This window comes from Xiphophorus couchianus, chromosome 20, assembly GCF_001444195.1.
Source record: "Xiphophorus couchianus chromosome 20, X_couchianus-1.0, whole genome shotgun sequence".
In the NCBI taxonomy this organism is placed as follows: domain Eukaryota; kingdom Metazoa; phylum Chordata; class Actinopteri; order Cyprinodontiformes; family Poeciliidae; genus Xiphophorus; species Xiphophorus couchianus.
Genome location: NC_040247.1, coordinates 12,063,992 through 12,083,816, shown reverse-complemented (window position 1 = coordinate 12,083,816; position 19,825 = coordinate 12,063,992). Strand labels below are relative to the sequence as shown.

Genomic DNA, 19,825 nt, shown 5'->3' with positions numbered 1-19,825 from the left:
CAACAGACTGCATAGTCCCTTTCAAAAGAGTTCATATCTTTCCAACTTTTTACATGTGGTAACGCTAAAACTAAAATGTCCAATGTATTTTATGGTTTATAAAAGACCAACACTCAGTAATAGTAACGGCAGAGATGCTAAGACATAAAACAGCACGGTTTGTTGTGATATGTGGGAGACAAAAGGGAGAACCTGCTCCGCCACATTCAAAGCCTTTGCACTTTTATTTGCTCTGTTTAAACAAAAACCTACCCACCTTGTTTCAGGGCGAGGACGAAACAGCTATTAACAACCACAATCAATCACTTTCGATATATATGGAAATATCTCTTCACATGATATTAAAAACTACAGAAACAAGCCAGAAACAGGTGAAAAAAAAGGAAGGCTAACTTCAGTCGAATGATATATTTGTTAAATTTAGCTCGGAGTTACCCTTGTCTTCACAAGGTTATTAAAACAGTGACAAGTTGCAAAATATTACACCTCTTGACGAGAGGATGCTTTTTTCTCTTTCCTTCTTTAACAAGTAAACCATATGTTGTCAAAGACGTTTCTTAAAAGTTTTTAATTGGCGTGTGCCTGTGTGTGTGGCAGGGAATGAAAGCAAGAGAGGCAGCGCTTAGCCCGAGTTCTGTGACTTCCTGACCTCTTCATGTAAAACAGCATGTGGTTCAGAGTGAGTGACTAAAACAAAGATATGCCCGCCTGCTCGTCTGTTTCGCAGTCCCCACATTTTCTTTGAAAAGATTAGAGAGCTTGATTTTTGTCTGATGAGTCCCATGTTAAGAATATGTGGGACTCTGGAAACATCATGTAGAGGAAGACATTTTTTTTTGCGGTTTGTCTGACTAAGCCGCCTAGTTTTTGAAGTCAAATGTTTTTTTGTGTCACAGGAGGGTAAAAACATAAAAAATAACCAAAAAGTCTGTGTTACTCTTCAGGAAACTGGCACTTTTTTTATTCTGCTGGTGTGAAGCCACTAGAGGCAGATTCACCAGAAAGGGCCTTCCCCCTTCTACACATGAATGATCAAGTAGGAGAGTATTGGAAAACCAAGTGTCAAGTGGAGGTCTGGACTGCCCTCTTGACAAGACCGAGAGTCTAGACCAAGTCTGAAAATCCACCTGGTTGGTTGGTACTGAACTTACTCATATGGAGCCTTCAAAGCTTGGCATTGTGGGAGGATAGAAACCGCATCGTTCGTCTGCCAGACAACCTGTCTCTGATTTCAATTTGATTTCGTCAGTGAAATCTCCTTATTTCAACTTTAGATAAACCTAAATTCAAATCCATCTTGTAAAGGATCCGCCTTATTACTAGCTGAATATATGGTAGGGTTATGTTTTGATTAACTAGCTTGATTCTTTTCAGAGAATCTGTTCATTAATGCTGGTGAGTGACAACTAGGGCTGGACTAAATATAGGTTTTACATTTTATGACAACATTTTGATATCTACCTTGACTGTGTCAGAAGTGATGGTAAAAAATGGATTGTTAGTGTAACAATACTGTTATTTTGCTGAATAGATGTAAGCAAAAACATAGAATAAATACCCACTAAAGTCACTTAAAAGTGCTTTCTGTGTAGAACATAATACCAGCTTGACTTTCTGGAATTTATAGAATTACAATGAGAGAACAACAAGCAATTTGATTGGGTAGTTGTGAGTGTTTTTTTAGTATAATTTATTTCATTAATCAAAACTTAAAACTAAAAATATACTCACACGCTCTTGTAAAGTACCCAATGATTTTTTTTCTTTGACATTTGGAAAATGATCCTAGACAATAATGAATGAGTAAACTAGATCTAGAGCCGTAAGCCTCCCATGGCCAATTTAAACATGTTTCCTCTTCTTTAGTTTAGTTAGAGGAATACTATCACCTGCTTTCTGTGTCAGCAGGTGATATGAACTCACTGATACTACCAAAAATCATTTTAGTCTTGTGCTAGCGCTGAAATAAACCCAGAAAGAGATACTCTGTGTATGAGAAGCTATACAAATGTTTAAAAAGTAGATGAACCCCAATTTGTCCACTTTAAAATAGTTTATTCAACGATCTTCTTTAGTCCCTATAATAACAGATACTATATTTCCTGACCTCCACACCATACGCACAATATTACAAGTACTACAAAAAAATTAGAAAACCCAAAACACACAAATCTAAACCAAAAAACACAAGTACAAGTCAATAACCACAACATGTTCAAAGAATATTAAAAGCAAATGATAACAGTCTTCATTATCCACATGCAATCAACATATCTATTAAATTTAATATTATTTAAATATGTAGTAAAGATTTTTTAAGATTATTTGTAAACTTTTTATGATCACCAATCAATTTTATTTAAGAAGTTAACATTTCCTCATGAGTGATAGTATCTTATCTCAGCTGAAATAAAGTGCAAATCTGTTGGCCATACATTATAAACAAATACATTAATTGCAAAAATCTTTTTAATATCAGAAACAGTTGTGTAAAAGAAAGTGCACGCTAACTCATAAACACACAGGGTTCTGGCTGGTCCACTCACCCCTTTCTCCTGTTTCCGTAACTTTTCTGTTTCAGCCTCACTGCTGAACGTCTAAGTGACAGTGTCAGAACAACAGTCTGTGTGTGCGCTTATGTGTGCGTGTGGTCATGTTTTTCCTCAGGAAGTGATGACCATTAGAAAGGGAACTACACACACATCTTTCTGACAGAGTCTGGGCTCAGCAAAAGTTCAGACAGCGAACTATCATGTGGTCTGAGCGTGCGTGTGCGTTGTGTGTGTTTGAGAGTGTGTCATGTCTGATCCTTGACTGATTATTGTTTTTTTATATTTACACCATACATTGTTGCATTGGTAGAGGCTTGTATTACATGTGGTACGGTCCAAAAATAAATTTTTTTGAACGTTGTTTTATATAGGTGTGTGTGTGTGCGTGTGTGTGTGTGAGGTGGCAGACATCAGATGCAGATGATTTCCTGTTTCTTCACTCTGACTACCTCATCATGCTTCTTTGGCTGCCCTTCTTTCCCTCCTCTCAATCACTAAGAGTCAATGTGACAGTGGTGACGCATTCCCTTTTTCGTCCTCATGTAACATATGAAAACACTAAAAAGTAGCTTTTTTACTGGACTTGCACAAGCATAAATGTTAAACTCAAGCAGTAGTTTCACTTTATTCGTGCTCTGACCCTTGTTGTGCTCTCACTATAACAGATATTGTTTTTGCAGATTTAGCTGATAGAAGGCAGCGTAGTCTTTCACATTGTTGCCAAGTGGAAGGTTTATTTTTCCCTGAAAGCAACATGGAATGTGCTATCTACAAAATATGAAACCTGCAGAGAAAAATTCAGTTGAAAAGACAGAGAAAGTGACTTTTCCTTCTGTCTTAGCATCATACATAAAGTTAAAAAAGAAAATCTTAACACAACATAAAGTAGGAATGCCCAAAAAATCATCTGGTGGACAAAAATGATAAATTTTTCTCCTGACCTTGTATTTTTTTTTTCGGTTGTGTGACTGCACCATAGATAAGCAGTCAGCAGCAACAGTCTTCTGTCTAAGTTGTTGTGGGAAAAAGACTCAGTTTGCTATTTCTGATATCAGTGAGAAGTTTAAAAATGAAGTGAGACACAAAAGGTGTAATAAACTACTATAAAGAAAACTCTAGTTTTCACAGAGGCACAAATGCTGCTCATACAGGCAGCTTCTTAAACATTGATTGAAACTTTAGCAGACACCAGGAAGGCCAAATGTACTACAGAAAGTTTCTTAATTTGTTTTATTGATCTTTCAACTTTTACCTGTCATAGTCTATTTATCATACCTGGAATACTTACAGAAACTAATGTTTACAGATATCTCCACTTATTATGGAAATCACTGATTTATGATGTGATTTTGATGATTTTATGATGTGAAAGACATACAGATGTGATACACAATATATTTGCAATGGTAGATATATTGTAATAAAGTCTATTAATTACAACAAAAAGTACACATCTGTAGTGATGAGAATGATGGCAGTTACAAAATGTAAAAAAATAACTGGAGTTATAATTAACGCTTTTAAAAGTAGGATATAAAAAAACACCACATAAAATATACAGCTTATTTTTACATTTGAACTAGCTGAAGAAATTCTACTTTCTACACTCATTTCCAATTTTACGTTGAATATTTATACTGAGATAAGAATGATCCTTTAAGAACTAAAGTCATTGTTATGCACTTAGGATATCCATCCATCCATCCATCCATCCATCCATCCATCCATCCATCCATCTTCTAACATCCTTGTCCCTAGTGGGGTCGGGAGGTGCTGGTGCCTATCTCCAGCTAACGTTCCGGGCGAGAGGCAGGGTACACCCTGGACAGGTTGCCTGTCTGTCGCAGGGCCACACAGAGACAGACAGGATAAACAACCATGCACACACACACACTCACACGTAGGGAGAATTTAGAGAGACCAATTAACCTAACAGTCATATTTTTGGACTGTGGGAGGAAGCCGGAGTACCCAGAGAGAACTCACCATGCACAGGGAGAACATGCAAACTCCAAGCAGAAAGACCCCAGGCCAGAATTCAAACCCAGGACCTTCTTGCTGCATGGCAACAGTGCTACCAACTGTGCCACTTAATAATAGCAGCCCTTAATAATAGCAATATTATTTCCCCAGGGACAATTAACAAAAAACAAACCAAAAAAACCCCTCAAGGACATTGAAAGCTTTTTCTAGAAACAAAGTGTCAGAGTCAGCCATATTGAGTCAGCAGCAGCAGTGAAAAAGATCAGTTTAGTCAGCTTTCTAAGGACAGTAGAAGTGGTAAAGAACAGTCGAGCATGACTTACAGTGCTCTAAATAGCACGGCAAGTCATGCTTACATAGTTTTTCTCTGTCCGAGACAAACTAAATTTGTTTGTCCCGGAGTTCAGAAATACACATTTTCTGAAATAAGATTTGAGAACAATTTGACAAAAATATTAGTGCGAGAGAAATGCAAAATCATTTCAAAAGGAAAATGTTCACTGTCCTGGAAAATTTTTTTCTTTGAGTCAACATAAAAAAAAATACTCTAATTTGATACAGCTAATTTTATTAGTTTTTCTACAGCTATAATTTTGATTAGAATAATTCTGAAATCAGAACTATAGATTGAAAAAACTAATACAATTAGCTATAACATATTAAAGTTATTTTTAAAAGTTGATTCAAAACAACCTTTTTTTCAGCATGATGCCATTTTTGAGTAAGAGGAAAATTGATTTCCCTGGAGCAGTCAACAGTATCCAAACTCTTATCTGTCTCGCTTAAAGCTTGACTTATTATTAAGTCTGTCAACAATTGATAAAACCGGTCTATACTGACAAGGTGTAGCCTATTAATTTACAAAAGACAAATATATATAAATGTCATCATCTTCAGGCCATCTGCCTAGTGGGGAGAATGATTCTGCGGTTATATCGATACCTGATGCTGGTGGCACACAGCGCCATCTGGGTCTCATATTTCTTTTCTACATATCAACACTTGTGAATAAGGTAGTTTTTGTTATCAGTGTTTATGATATATTGTAATGATCAACCATGTAATCAATATTATTTGTATAAATAGTAAATATAACAATTTTATTTTCAAATTTCTGCTCTTTCAGGGTTTATTGCAGCTGTTTCCATCTCAGCCTCAGTAGAAAGTCTTTCTTGCAAGGCGACCAGGAAAGATGCTTTGACATCCACTGGTACAAACAGCATTCCTGCCTTGAGTATTCCCAAACCCACAATAGTAGATTTGACAGTAGAAACTTTTCTCTCTCACACACATTACAGTTTCTGTTTAACATTAGACAGCAGCATGTGAGAGAAGCTTTTTAGCTTAAAGTAATTAAGAACCATTTGTACATAACTATGTCTAATAACAAATCGAGCCACATGGGTGTCCTTAGCAATGAAGACAAAAGCACAAAGTCATTTGACATGGATTGGTTCAAGAAACATTTTTTTAAATATTCATAAAACAGGGGAATGGATCTGCTGGAAAATAAATAAAGGAATACCCTATTTGTAAAATAATTCACATGAATGGAGTGTAGATGTAGAAACATTATGGCAAGTAAAGTTATCTTTTATTGGTTTATGCCATATTTCTTAGTAATATTTGTTATAAAATACTGCATTTAATATTAACAATTTGTCATTCATGCATGTTTTTACTTCTTTTTTATTAGAAATGCCATGCATTGTGCATAAAACAAGACAGTAAATTTGAGAATATTACAGGTTCTCTAAGTAAAATAAAACACTAACAAAACCCAATACAACATAGCATAAGTGTTGTATTTAAAACAGTGGAGAGAAATAGAAAAACGTGATTCTGGTCGATCAATGAGCTTATCAAACCCCACTTCCGAAGTATCTGTTTTGACTTAGTTAAAAACAACATCCAGTGTCATTTAGGGTTTTATCTCTTGTGAGCTAAAATGGTGTACATGTTATAACATGTTTTATTGGGGTGACATAAAGTTTCCTCATGCAAAATGTTCAGGTTGGATGACTGGATACTCTGGTAGATATTGTCTTTCTAATGCTTCGAGCAAGGAAGACATTACAGTTAGACAACAAGGAAGTGATGAGGGTGTCCCATCAGTCCGTTAGTTCCCGACATTACAAAGAATAAAAACAAACCTCAATCAGTGCGATCCTGCCAGCACTGTGTGCAGGGTAAAAAGTTCACGCCTTTCTTCACTGAACCCTTCCTGTGACTGCAGGAAGGCTAATGTAATGAAAAAGTCTGTGGAGTTAAACTAATCACAGTGATTTATTGTTTTAATACTTGAATTTGAGCTCAAATGCCATTCAGCAATAAAACTCCACTACTTCTCAGTTCAGTTTATCAGTTTTGCATTGTGTTACTTTGCACATTGTCATTTAGTCATCTATTTTTCTTTTGCAACAGGCAGGTGTTTCTTTCTACTGTTCATTGTAATATCAAACTTTTTTTTTCTCTGAATTTGGATTAAATTTACTTGATGAAACAGTGTGCAAAAAGTTAGAAAGCACAGATTTTCATACAAAAAGGATTATGTAGAGAAAATTGTCTTTTTGCTAAAACATTAACCCTTCCAGACCGAACAGAGCGCCAGAGATCCAGCCAAATTTGCAGTACCGTAATTCCACCACACTTTGTGAGATCTAAAAAGTCCCAACGGTTTCTGAAAGGGGAGCCGTTGCTCTTTCTAGCCAGTATTGGGTTATTGTGGTAATTTCACCTCCGCCGTAGCAGGGGCACTCTTTTAATAGAGGATAAATTGCGAAAATAACTTGCTAGATATTTACATTTCCAGTTGTTATGGATAAATGGCCAAATATATTTATTCACAGGGCATTTAAAGAAGTGCATACAATTAAAATAAGCAAAAATATCCATGCGGAGTTTTGAAACTAAGGTCATAAAGGGTCAATCAAATATGACATTCAAGCCTCTAACTTTTCTGGAATGATGAAATATCGACTGAAAATGATACTTTGTAAAAGAAAAAAGAAAAAAGGGTAAAGCCTTGATAGATATTTTAAGTGGTCTCACATAACAGATGTTTTTGACTTTCAATTACCAGATCAGGCAAATGAACCAATAACCAGGTCTCACAGCAATGCAGTGCAACTGAAGAGAATGCAAACCATACCTACAGTATACCATAACATGAAGACAAGATTAAAGCTGCTAAAATAAATATGTGTTGGTGCTTAGATAAAAACTGCGATGAAATCCGGAAACTGAAATGTTGTATTTTCACTTGCAAATGTAGTTGCTACTACGAGATGACTTCTCATTTTGTCATTTAACTATAAAAGCCCTCAGCTATAAAAACTCACACAATGTGACTGCTCACATCCTGGTGAATCTGCCACTGTTTTCTACCATTTGAAAACATGTACTGTACAGTAGCAGAATAAACCACATGTGCAAGTTGAAACTGAACTTGAAAAAAAAAAAAGAAAGTCTCAGGTGAGGGGAGCAACAACCAAAGATGACTGATCAGACTAAACAAGATAGTTGTTTTTCCAATCTGCCCGTAGACAGTGTTTGTCTTTGTAAGCGAACCTTTACATTTCAAGTGCAATGTATGAAATTGAGATGTGTCAGACTTAATCCTAATGACTCAGAATTCATCTTTTAACATGTTTTGGTTTTCATCCGTGTTCATAGTCAAAAAGCTGTTGATCTTTCAAGCAGACAAAAGCAAATAGCTGTAGATCACATTACAAAAACAGACAAATTACATCTCATAACTGCCTGACATCTGAAATGCTGTAATTAAATTTTGCACACATTTTGCTTGGACAAACAATCGAAGATGACAACTCTGAGAGATTCTAACTCGAGGCTGCCAGCTATCCATTAATTGTTATTTATTTATTTTTAGAAGAGACAATGAACATAACATAATCTGCCAGAATTAGTCATGAAGGCCAGTTTTCATCTCTAGTCCCCCAACCTAATGTTTGTAATCTGCCAAATCTTTAAATTCTACACAGGTAATCATCACACTCATTAATGGATGGTCAACATGTTGCCCTATTTACTGTTTTTAATTTATATATTTCAGTTATTTTTGTGCAATAATGACACATAAGGTGATCTGTTTTTCCCCTCAGATCATTTTTTAGCTAAGTAACCCTAAAACATTAAAAGTCGGGGTAAGACTGGCTGACCTACATGCAAATATGCTCTTTGCTTAACCAACAGCCACGCGAGAGCAAATTAACATGAAACTGCAAGAGTACATGAAAAGAAACATGCACACAGTCTGTGATACGGTGGAAGCTGTTGTGTGTCATAATAATACCTTACATTACAGAACCTCAAAACCTGTGAATCTCAAAGTCACAAAGTCCGGATCTGGACCGAATGGAAAGTCACTCTGGACAACGTCCACTCCTTCTCTTTAGGGAACTATTATTTCTGTGAGTAGGACATTTAAAGAGTATTTACAGTAATCTGTGAATTTCCTTTAACAACAATCAGTTACTAATGAAATGAAATTTAAGATTCAAGTTTATGCTTACTTATACAGCAAAAAGAGAAAAATATATTTGTTTGCTTCAAATTTGTAAGGGAATTCAATAAAATATGGTTTCTTATTACCTGTAGTTCTTGACATCTAATCTTATCTAGAAGTCATATTTGAACCTTTGAACATGTCCTTCTTGGACCCCTGATCTAAATAGTATCATGCAAAGTCGGGGCACAGAGTTGACAACCTTGAAACTTTAACATATATGACAGTACCATGTGACTGACAGTGAATAGAACATATTCAGAGAGTGATCAAACAAGATATTTATATATAAAAAAATTGTAAGGACGCTTTTAGGATCTTAACCACTGAGCAAACGTATTGTGCCTGATCTGACAATGTACAAAAAAACCACAGAGTGCATAATTCTCAGGAATATGTTTTATTCACTGCTAATGTGAGTTACACAAAAAGCTAAATTTGCCATAAAAGTTTGAAGATAGGTTTTTCTAAAACATATATATGTTAAAAATGTGCGACCACAAAATCTTTTTTGCGAGTATAAATGAGGACACAAAATCTTTTATCTGGAAGTGGTTATAAAGATTGTTTTTAAGGGTTTAGTACTTTACCAACAAATGGGGAAAATGTGGAACAGTGGAGAACCTTCCCAGAAAAACCTGGTCTACCAAAATTAGTCAGAAGACTCATTGACGACCCATTAGCAGATCACACAAGAACCCAAAACAGCATCTAAAACTCAGCAGACCTAACGTGCCTCAATTAAGGTCAGTGTTCATGATTCAACTATAAAAAAATTTGACAAGGCAAAACTCAGCATCCATGGTTTGAGTTTAAAGGTCTATTGACCAAGAATAACTAAAAGGCGCATGTCTGATGTAAAACTAACACACCACTTAAGACAAAAGCGTCACTCATTCACTGCAGGGGTAGAAAGAAGATCTGGGCTCACTTTATCGCTTTAGGATCAGACAACTTGATGAAATTTACAGAACTCTCCGCTCTATTTGAAAATCCCTGAACAAGATCTAGCCATTAGTTTGTGACTTTAAGCATGGGTATTGCAGCATTAGAATGATACAAACTACAGGTGGGGGACTGTAAAATGCAGTACCCCACCTCTAAAAATAAAAATATATATATGGTTTTAGAGTGGTCTAGTCAAAGTGTGAACTTAAATCCAATCTTTATGCAATGGCCTGGCCATAAAGATGCCAATAATGCCACGAAACCCAATACTATGGATGAATTCAAACAATTCAGCAAAATAAATTCCTTAACAGCAAGGTGAAATACTCATTTATTAAACAAAGTATTGGATTTACAGGGTGGTTACTTTTTCAAGTTAGCTTGGATTTATTTTGTGGCTTACTAAAAATCATAATCATCTGACATGAAATCTTTATCTTATCTGATAGTAAAATGTGTTTGATAATTTTAAATATTAATATTTGACTATGGCAGCAAAAGAAGAGGAAATCTGCAGAAGGGAAAAAAACACATTTATGTCTTTTTATTTGCAGTACTGTTTCAAAATACAGCATCATTGTTTTTGCAGGGACAGAAGATAGTTTTTTTTTTTAGTTTCCGTGGTTGCCCAGATGAAAAGCCCACCTCGAACGGTTTAGAGGTGGACCGCTGCTTTCTCCTCCGTATGACTTCAGAATACAAAACATTTCCAGTTGCTGCAAATGCTTTTGGTGTTGATGTTTATGCAGATGTGATGTTTTGTAAACACATGAGATGAAAAGCTCTTTTTTATTTTTCCAAAACTCCTTGATGTTTGCCTCATGGAATCAGAGAGAGCTGGCACTGCTGTAGCAGAGATGTCTTTAGTGCTAACCTCTGCATCACTGGCTACTTTCTGGGAATGTCAATTTCCACAACTATCTGAGGACACGAACCTTCACCTAATTCCCTCAAATAGTTATGAGTTAATGGTTGATGAGTCCCTTGAGACTGTAGAGCTTCCTCACTGCATAAGGGGAAGGAGTGGTGCTTGCTTCAAGGCCTCACAAACACACACACACACACACACCCACACACACACACACCCACACACACACACACACACACACACACACACATACACACACACACACACACACGTCTGCAAACACAGTCACAGACACACTAACGTTCACGTTTGAGAGGTGTTGCACAGTTAACAGGGCACATGTCAAAAAAATAAAAAGGATGAAGCAAAAGTGAAACAGGATAACAGAGAATAAAGACGTTTTCCTGTGTATACAGCTGTCCTTAGCAGTAACTACGCTGCTATCCTAGCTAGATAAATGTGTGTTTTGACACATATAGAGGAGGGCAAAACGGTAGGAAAGGAGAGAGGTACAACAGGGGAAGGGTCATGCCCTGTTACTTGAAGCAAAGAGGAAAAGACGGGAGTGTGCTGCCTTCTGCTGCTGTTTAACAGGACAATAACAAAAAAACACATGACGTCTTTCTCATTTACTGAACATACTATGAAATCAAGTGCCAGGAAAGGTGTGCATACAGGAAACGGATTTTGGAATTGTCTATTTACTTCAGGGAAAGATTTAGGAATTATCCTAACTTTTAACTGTTTGCTGACCTTTTCGGTAATCAACACAAAGTCTTTCTGCCCTTGCTGAAGGAAGAAATAAGAGTTGCAAGGTTAACGGTGTTTGGTTTAAAAACACAATGCTTTATAAATACAATATCGCAATGTAATTGATCTAAATATTGTTTTCTACTGTTTGAGACAATCTGCAGATAATTCAAGAAAAATATTTCATACTATCAATCACCATAGTATAGAATAAATAGTATATCACATTTATGTGCACACTAGCGCCAATATAACCACATTTGTGAATGTTTTTGGAAAGACGAATAGCTTTTAATCTGTTAACTTTCTAGACAAACTCAAGCAAGAAAAGTGACAGAAAAAGAACAGCCTCGATGATCGTTTCTGAAAACTACAATCAGCAATGAAAACAATGTGCAGCTCAGATGTCACAGCACTATTACACCAGTATTTCAAAAGAGTAAAATGGATCAAAATAGTCTTAAGTATTGGAGAAGAGCAATATTTAAGTTATTTTGATATTGATCCGCAGACACATTTATGCAAAGTGTAACAATACACAGGTGGGTGTGTTGAAAGTTGTGCCAGCTTTCCAATCAACAGTGTCTGGCAAAATCCCTGAAGCCCAGAGGCCCAACGGTCCTATTCTGTGGTTCTCTGAATTTGTTTAATAACATCAGGAGCCTAACAAGCTAACATCAGTGTGACTCTGCAGTTTAGCCAGCTATCAGTGTCAAGATGTTTTTAAAATGTTTGGTTTTTAAAGTGACAAAAATTTATCAGATAGTGTTTAAATAAATGGAGTGAAGAGTAAAGCCATACGTTTTGTTTTGCAACCAGCCTTTTAAAAGCATTTTTTACACCTTAGAACCTGAAACCAAAATATACTTTAATACATTGTTAAATACATTATATAACATCACACTTTCTTGTTTTTTGGGTTTTTTTTTTACTATAGTAAACAACTTAAAAATATTTGGTAATTGTTAAATTTAAGTTAAGTGATGTTGCACCCCACCCAACTAGTTGGTGATGACAACATGTGTAACGAGCTATAAAAAGACAGCACGTTTTCCAGATACAGCGCGGTCATTTGGAAAACCATGTTCCTGTTTTGATGCCATGATCGTTTGACATTTGACATTTATTATCCAACTTTGATTTGAGGGGGTGGATTACTGACATCTTACATCATTTCCAGCAAGACTTGAACTACCGTTGCCTCAGGTGATGCCACATCCAGCGAACCAACAACAAACCCAGTAAGCAATAAGTATGAGTCACTAGTGAGTTCCCAAAAGAGACCAGGAAAGTGACCTAAGAAGCTGTGGTTTACTCCCACATAATTCTAAGAGGGAAATTAGGACAAAGTTGAATAGATATTCCTATTGGTTGACCAATATCTGTGTTAAAGTGCATTGGCAAAAAGACTGGACTTGCTAATATAACATCAGGACATTTAAATCAACCCGCACTGCCTTCTGTTGCAACAAAATGCAACCCTTTGTAGACTCGGCCCAAATAAAACCCGATCTACGGTGGAGTGCTTGCTACGTTTCATTTAAAAAAAAAAATTAACACGTGACAATTAACTTATGAGGATGTAACATGAGTACGTCAAAAGCTCCTTGAATCACTGACGGACTAGCGATGTTGCGAGAAGAATAAATTGTGAATTTTGGTGGCGTTCTCAAACTCGTTGAATGTGACGTGTCGCCAATCAGAGAGCAAAGTGACAGAAACACAGAGGGGAATCCAAAATACACAAACACAAAACAACTGCCATGGCGCACCAGAAACACCAGTGAACATCGGGGACGTCTTTGCTTTGCTTTATTCTCTGTTAAATGTATACCACAACCATTGCGTCTTCCCAGTCAGGGATGTCTATTTACTCTAAACTTACGTTTGTTCATGAGAGGTTTTGCAAAATTTCCCTTCTGAAATCTGAATGCTGGTGAGTGAAGTCAGTGTGGGCGTGTGTGTGTGTGTGTGTTTGGTGTGTTTCTCCTGTCGTGTGGCTCGACACCACACACTGTACGACCAAACCTGCTGTACAAAAGATTTTTTTATCCTCCTGTGTGTGGTCTCTAAGGTTTTGAAAATTAGCCGACGATTTTTAAATCTTTGCATGTGAACCAGGCATTACAAAACGTTTGGTCTTCAGTGTGCTACCAGCTGTCTGCCTGAGTGAAAAATAATCACTAATTAATATTGAACAAATTATACAAACTTAACATACTGCAGGTGGTGTGGCTGGCTTTAGATTACAATAATTTATTATTATATATTTCTGTTTCATATAGATATAAATACAACTTTATTATATAATAAAAAATTTGTACAAGATAAAACAGTGCAAATGCTCACATTTTATTACATTTTCTGCTACAATGTCTCATTAATAAGTAATTGTGATCTCAATATGGATGAAAATTACATGAAATGAACAAGGACATCATCCAAACTCTCACAAAACCAAAGGATTTATTGCTAATGTCTTAATACCAACTAATGCGGAAACTTTTCAATACGCTGACAGGTCCGACCAGTTTTCCGTTGAGGTGGGATTTCTAAGGTGGGCGGTTGAAATGTCAGAGTCTTTGTATTCAGCTTTAGTATTTCTTAATAGCAATAATTCACCGTCTATCACGCCTATCCGTAGGCGTAATAGACGAGTCATTGCTACATAAAACATAGCAAATTTATGCAAATTTTTCTTTTTAAAAAATGGCATCAATAAAGGAAGGAGTTAATTGGATGATGTTCAAAATCAATATTAACTACATTTAATATCCAAAAAATAATGAATATGACTAAAATGTCTTGGACTAAAGATTTTTTAAAAACTGATTTACCTTTTTTTGTTTGTTTGTTTGTTTTCTTTTCATTTTCCAGCTCACCTTTAACGCTTATTGGAAGTAAAGTCAGGATGAAAAAAGCTTGATGTAAAATAGTTCCTGCAAGCTGCTTCACCATTGCTATGATGCAAAGTGAGCCTCAATGTTGTATTTTTTTAAACATCTAGATATTGAGTCTGTAAATAAACACCACAACGTTTTTAAAAAAAAAATTTATTTCAGCCTTGTCTGTCTGTATTTTATTTAATTTTTTTTAATAAATGTAACTTTTTTCTCACCCAAACTCAGGTATAGTGGTGTGATGGATGGTGCTAATATTCTGAAAAATATCTATTAGTGTTGACTAGGGCTTATATGAATTTTGGTTTCAGCATGTGGATTTAAAAACAGAAAATTACATACTTCTTTTTGAGCTAATATATGTATTTATATTTGTTTATTAATTTATACCAATGTTATTTTTGTACATTCAACCAATCCAACCTTTAAATCCATCCCCCATTTGCTTATCTATAAACCTAAAATTAAAATCTAATAATTCTTCGTTTTGCTGTGCCACCTCTAAATTATTATTGACCCATATATGGCCACTTGTGTGAAACTTTTCTAGAGGCGCTCCTGTCTTTAAGCTCACTTATGCAATTTCCTGACTCAGGGACTGTAAATCACAATTCCTGGTAATACTCATCTAGGCTTTTTTAGCATAAACTATACTATTGTGTCTTTCATTCTGACATCATTGTTCTCGCACAGTAATTACCAAGGTCAGAGACCACAGTGACATTACCACAGCAGCTTGACAGGAAAAACAAACTGTTGCATTTAGAGGATCCTGCAGCACCAAAGAAGTTTAAACAACTAACTTTTTTGGAGATAATAAACAGAGCAAGATAACATAAAAAAAACAAAACATTTACTATAATGCATTTACCATGACAAAGATGACTGGGAGCATAAAATCTGTCCGACAGCTTCATAAACTAGTAAACATTGTATGATTATTCTTATAAACAAAGAAGCTACAGGGAGATCAAAATACAGTCCAACTAAAAGTCTTATTCCGATCTAACTTTAACATTCACGAGTCAAAGAAGTCTGATGGTTAGAGAATTCATAAGACGAGCCAACCAGTTAATGCGTGTTGCTCGAAGTTCACACATCACAGTTATGATACAGATTCGACAGTAAAAAGAAAGCGATAACTGAAGTGGTAGCTGGTAAAAATGTAAATTGCTTTCAATGCAAGGTGCGAAAAGGTGCAAACTGATCATTTGCTTTGAAGCTCTCCTGAACATGAGTCACGTCTCAGATGGCAGATGTTGTGATCAAAGCACCGAGTGGAGAGATGTAGTAGACTCTGTTTGTGCTTTATTAAGAGAAAACAAAACCCTTCAAACACAAGCAGCCTACACAGCTCCTGAGTCAAAGTATCAAAAACACATTTGCATAGACCAAGCTGGTCATTGGTTCAGCTTGTACATATCCCAGTTAAAATAATGCAAAATAAGACGACCATTTAAAAATGACGACTTTTATAAAATTAATATAATTACTACATAGATCCGCGACAAATCTTGATTAGACATGAGAGAGGAGGCTAATGGGTGATATGAAGGAATAAAATATTAACTAGTACAGCTTGAATTTTCTGTTTACAAACAACCTTTTGGTTTCCAAAGCATTGTTTGATGTCAATAGAAATCTCATTTTGTGGCCAAAATGTTTCCGTGTGTATACAGTAGATGTTGAAACAATTGGCCTTGAAGTTAATAATTACACTTATTTAAAACAAAAAAAAAACAATGATGACCTTAAGGCTAAACTGTTTAAAGCATCACTGTTATCTCATAAAATGTAATTGAACTTGTTTTTTTATCATTATTATTAAAAAGATTGCGATTAATATAATTAATTTGTTGATAGTGTGGAAGGCAGAAGTGGTTAATTATCTGTGGGCTGATTTGGAGCGTGCTGTTGGTTTTTATCTGGATGTTTTTGCAGAAGTCGATGTTTAGACTGCCTTAGACTGTACTTATTTTCACCTCTTATAAAATGCAAGATTTATGCCACTTCCTATGAGTCACAAAAAGAATATATTTTCCCACCAACACAGAATGCCAATGTGACCTCACCTACCTCGACAGAGATTTAATCTGTCTGACAATTTGTTACCCATAAAGATGAAAAATTGGCTTTAAGCACGTGAGGCAGACAACAAAAACAATATACTCCGTCTTAAGGCACTCCTTTATTTATGACAACAGAACAAAGTCCAAATCTCTCTTTGTCATTCACATACGCGGCCTCTAACGCCCACATGTACACACCTCCCAGCTTAAAGAATGGTATAACTTGATAAGTGAATAAATGAGGCCGTGGTGTTGCTTCAGCACCTGCGTCCAACCTGTAGTCAGACTTCAAGGCGCTCATGCAAAGATTATGAGAGAAGCTAGCCTGAGATAAAGTTCTTGGAGGAGCTGATTAAAGCTGTGTGAGATTTCTGACACATCTGGATTGTCGCTGCACCTCCAGACTTTGCACACAAAAACTTCTGATATTTCTTTAAAAAAAATGCTTGCAAAACAATTTGTTACCAAACCTATATGAAAGCTAAGCAAAATGTCAATTTAATGAAATGTTCTACGGAAGCAAGGAAGTGGAACTTCTCCAATTCTTCAACCACAGGTTTATCATGGGTTTTCTCTTCTCAACCTATTACATTAGTAATGACATTTTAACCTCTGATGAACTTCTGTTAGGACAGCGTCATTTCATTACTTTGATTCTATCTGTGAAAGCCTGATTTGACTATAAATGTGTACTTGATTTTCAGAGTATCAAAATATAACAATGTCTACCTTATACATTTAGCAGCTATTTATACATCTGATTGCTACTATTCATGGTGCACTGGACACTGTGATAGATTTATAGTAAATATATCTTTATTTACATATTGCGGTGTGAAAAATGGCAATTATTAAACATTGCGCTTGCTTGCTGGAAATCGATAAAAAGGCAATACAAGTTCACAGGAAATACACAAGAATTAGTCTTTAATTCTACAAATACAGAGGATAAAGTAGATTGATCACATTTCTATTACACCATTACGTTTACTTATTAAACAGGGATATTTTGCTCCAAATTTAGAAATTATGCTTTATTTTATTTTGGTTTACATGGAAATTGTAATAATAATTTAAATATTATCATTGTCACAGTATTTGTTATACTGAACAACAGATATATTATATTTATTAGTCTCTAATTGTAATTTTTTACTAGATATTAATAACAATTGGAAAGAAGGGAAAAGTTGTTTGGGACGTCTTATCAAATGGGATAAATATTCAATAGTTATAATGTAAGATGCACCAATCAATTGGCCAGACATTGAAATTGGCTAATTTTATCAAGGTAATAATAATCTCTTCTGTGATCAGGCAATCAATCACTGAAATATTTTATGTTTAATTTCTTCATATTCATGAAATGCATCAATACAAAAAATATCACAATATTCAGCCTCTGCACCCAACAGCAAATACTTATATCAACTTTTTTTTAACTGATTAAGAAATCTAGATAATGAATAATTAATATAGATATAGAGATATTGCTAGGGGTGATCTTGTGATTTCTTTACGTCGTACAATTTAATAAGGCTCTCAGAAATAAAATATATCAAAATAAATCAAAAAATAAATCAGGCCTTTAGCTGAGTGGAAATTGGTTTCAGCTGGGAAAAAATTGAACGTAGTACTATGAGATAAGAGGTGTGCATTTAACAGTTAACATCTGGTGAGGACTAATCCCCCAGGACAAAAACAGAGAGAGAAAAAAGAAAAACACCCGTGGCTCACTCTGAGCCTTATTGCTGAGTCACAGCTGTCATATTTGCAGTTGCTCAGATAGCAGAAGTCCCTGAATGTTCATCGTGCTTTACAAATTCCTCATATGACACAGTGGATAAAAACAAATGATAAGGATGTGAGACATATAGCATAAGTCTCTTTTACTTCCATATGTCCTGATTTAAAAAAAAAATTACATATGTATATATATATATATATATATATATATATACATATATATATATATATATATATATAAATGCTAAGCTCTGCAGAGTTCAGACAGGAAGCAAGAATAACCAAATATTAACTGCACTCACCTGAAGCGAAGTTGTGACCACTTAGTTGGTTAAAATCTCTGCCTGGAGTTTGCATGTCAAACTCAAACTCGCACTGTGGCCAAGAGATAGATACACTCTGGACCGACACCTGCGTATGTGCCAGTTGTCAGTGCTTTAGCCGCACCTCTTTACTATCACCACCCCCAATTTGCACGCCGCTACGAGGCTTGTTGCGCTGCAAAAAGTGTCCACCCTTCACTCTTAAATGCATCAGGTCAGTCTAATTAATGTCAGAATAAGTGGTTTATTAAACAGAAGCGTACAACAAAAAGGGATTCAGAGTTAAATTGTTCCTAACATTTTTATTCCTCTAGAGTAATCTAAAATAATGACTATTTTAACACGAGAAAATAATTGTATCTAACATTAAACCTCAGGGCATAATACTCTATAAAACTATGACGCAAACATTATGAATACGGCTGACTTTTTCAGATGGTTTTTGCGTTTTATCACCTAGTGTGCAGCCACAGCACTCACAGCCCAGCATACTCTGAACCGAGCCGAAGGTGACTGACCTGATCAGCGCGCTGAACCGCAGAGTAGACACAACCGGCTCGCTGTTGCTGAAGCCGAATCGGGGTTTTCCTCGGCTTTATAAAAAGTATAAAACTCCGGAGCCCAGGAGCGGACAGAGGCACAGAAGCGCGGCGGCGCAGAAGGTGGTCTGGACCGCTTGCCTATCTGCTCATGCTGCTGCTGCTGCGGTCGGTGTGCGCCTTCCTCTCTCTCCTCCCTCCGATCAGAGTAGTCTGACGGGATCCAGAGGACACACGCAGAGGCATCGAGTTACCCTCCACAACTCCGATTTATTTAACTAACCGCTTACACGGATTTTATCTACTTAAACTGGTAATGTAGAGACCAATTTACGGAGTTGTTTTTCTGTTTTATATAAGGCTCCTAATTTTGCGGAAAGTAATATACTTAGCACAATGTCATTTCACAGTGGGATATTTAATTACGTCTTTTTTTTAAAAAAAAAAATTGTAATTGACAATTTTCTTCATGAAACTTTTTATAGTTACACTTGCTGTTAAAACTAAGTTGTCTAAGTACCTTGATAGATTAAAAAAAAAAAACATCAATAGGCTTACAACAGTTCATGTTGTCATTTTATAGTTGAGTGGGAGACAAAATTTAAATTCTCAAGTTGTG

At 35.8% G+C, this 19,825-nt stretch overlaps 1 protein-coding gene across 4 annotated transcripts in view; it reads right to left on the bottom strand.

The window, feature by feature from the left end:
• Positions 1 to 19,403, bottom strand: part of pparg (peroxisome proliferator-activated receptor gamma) — a 41,525-nt gene extending 22,122 nt beyond the window's left edge. Inside the window, exon 1 of one of the 4 annotated variants that reach the window (XM_028003933.1) lies at positions 19,186 to 19,403. Coding sequence is in view for 1 of the 4 variants with exons in the window: in XM_028003932.1 (XP_027859733.1) it covers positions 18,647 to 18,701 (55 nt within the window). In the remaining 3 variants the exon portion in view is untranslated. Of the gene's footprint in view, positions 1 to 2,546; positions 2,629 to 8,850; positions 8,873 to 18,646; positions 18,765 to 19,185 lie in introns of those variants that run through there. The other 3 variants (XM_028003932.1, XM_028003935.1, XM_028003934.1) reach the window with 3 other exon arrangements.
• Positions 19,404 to 19,825: the final 422 nt, after the last annotated feature.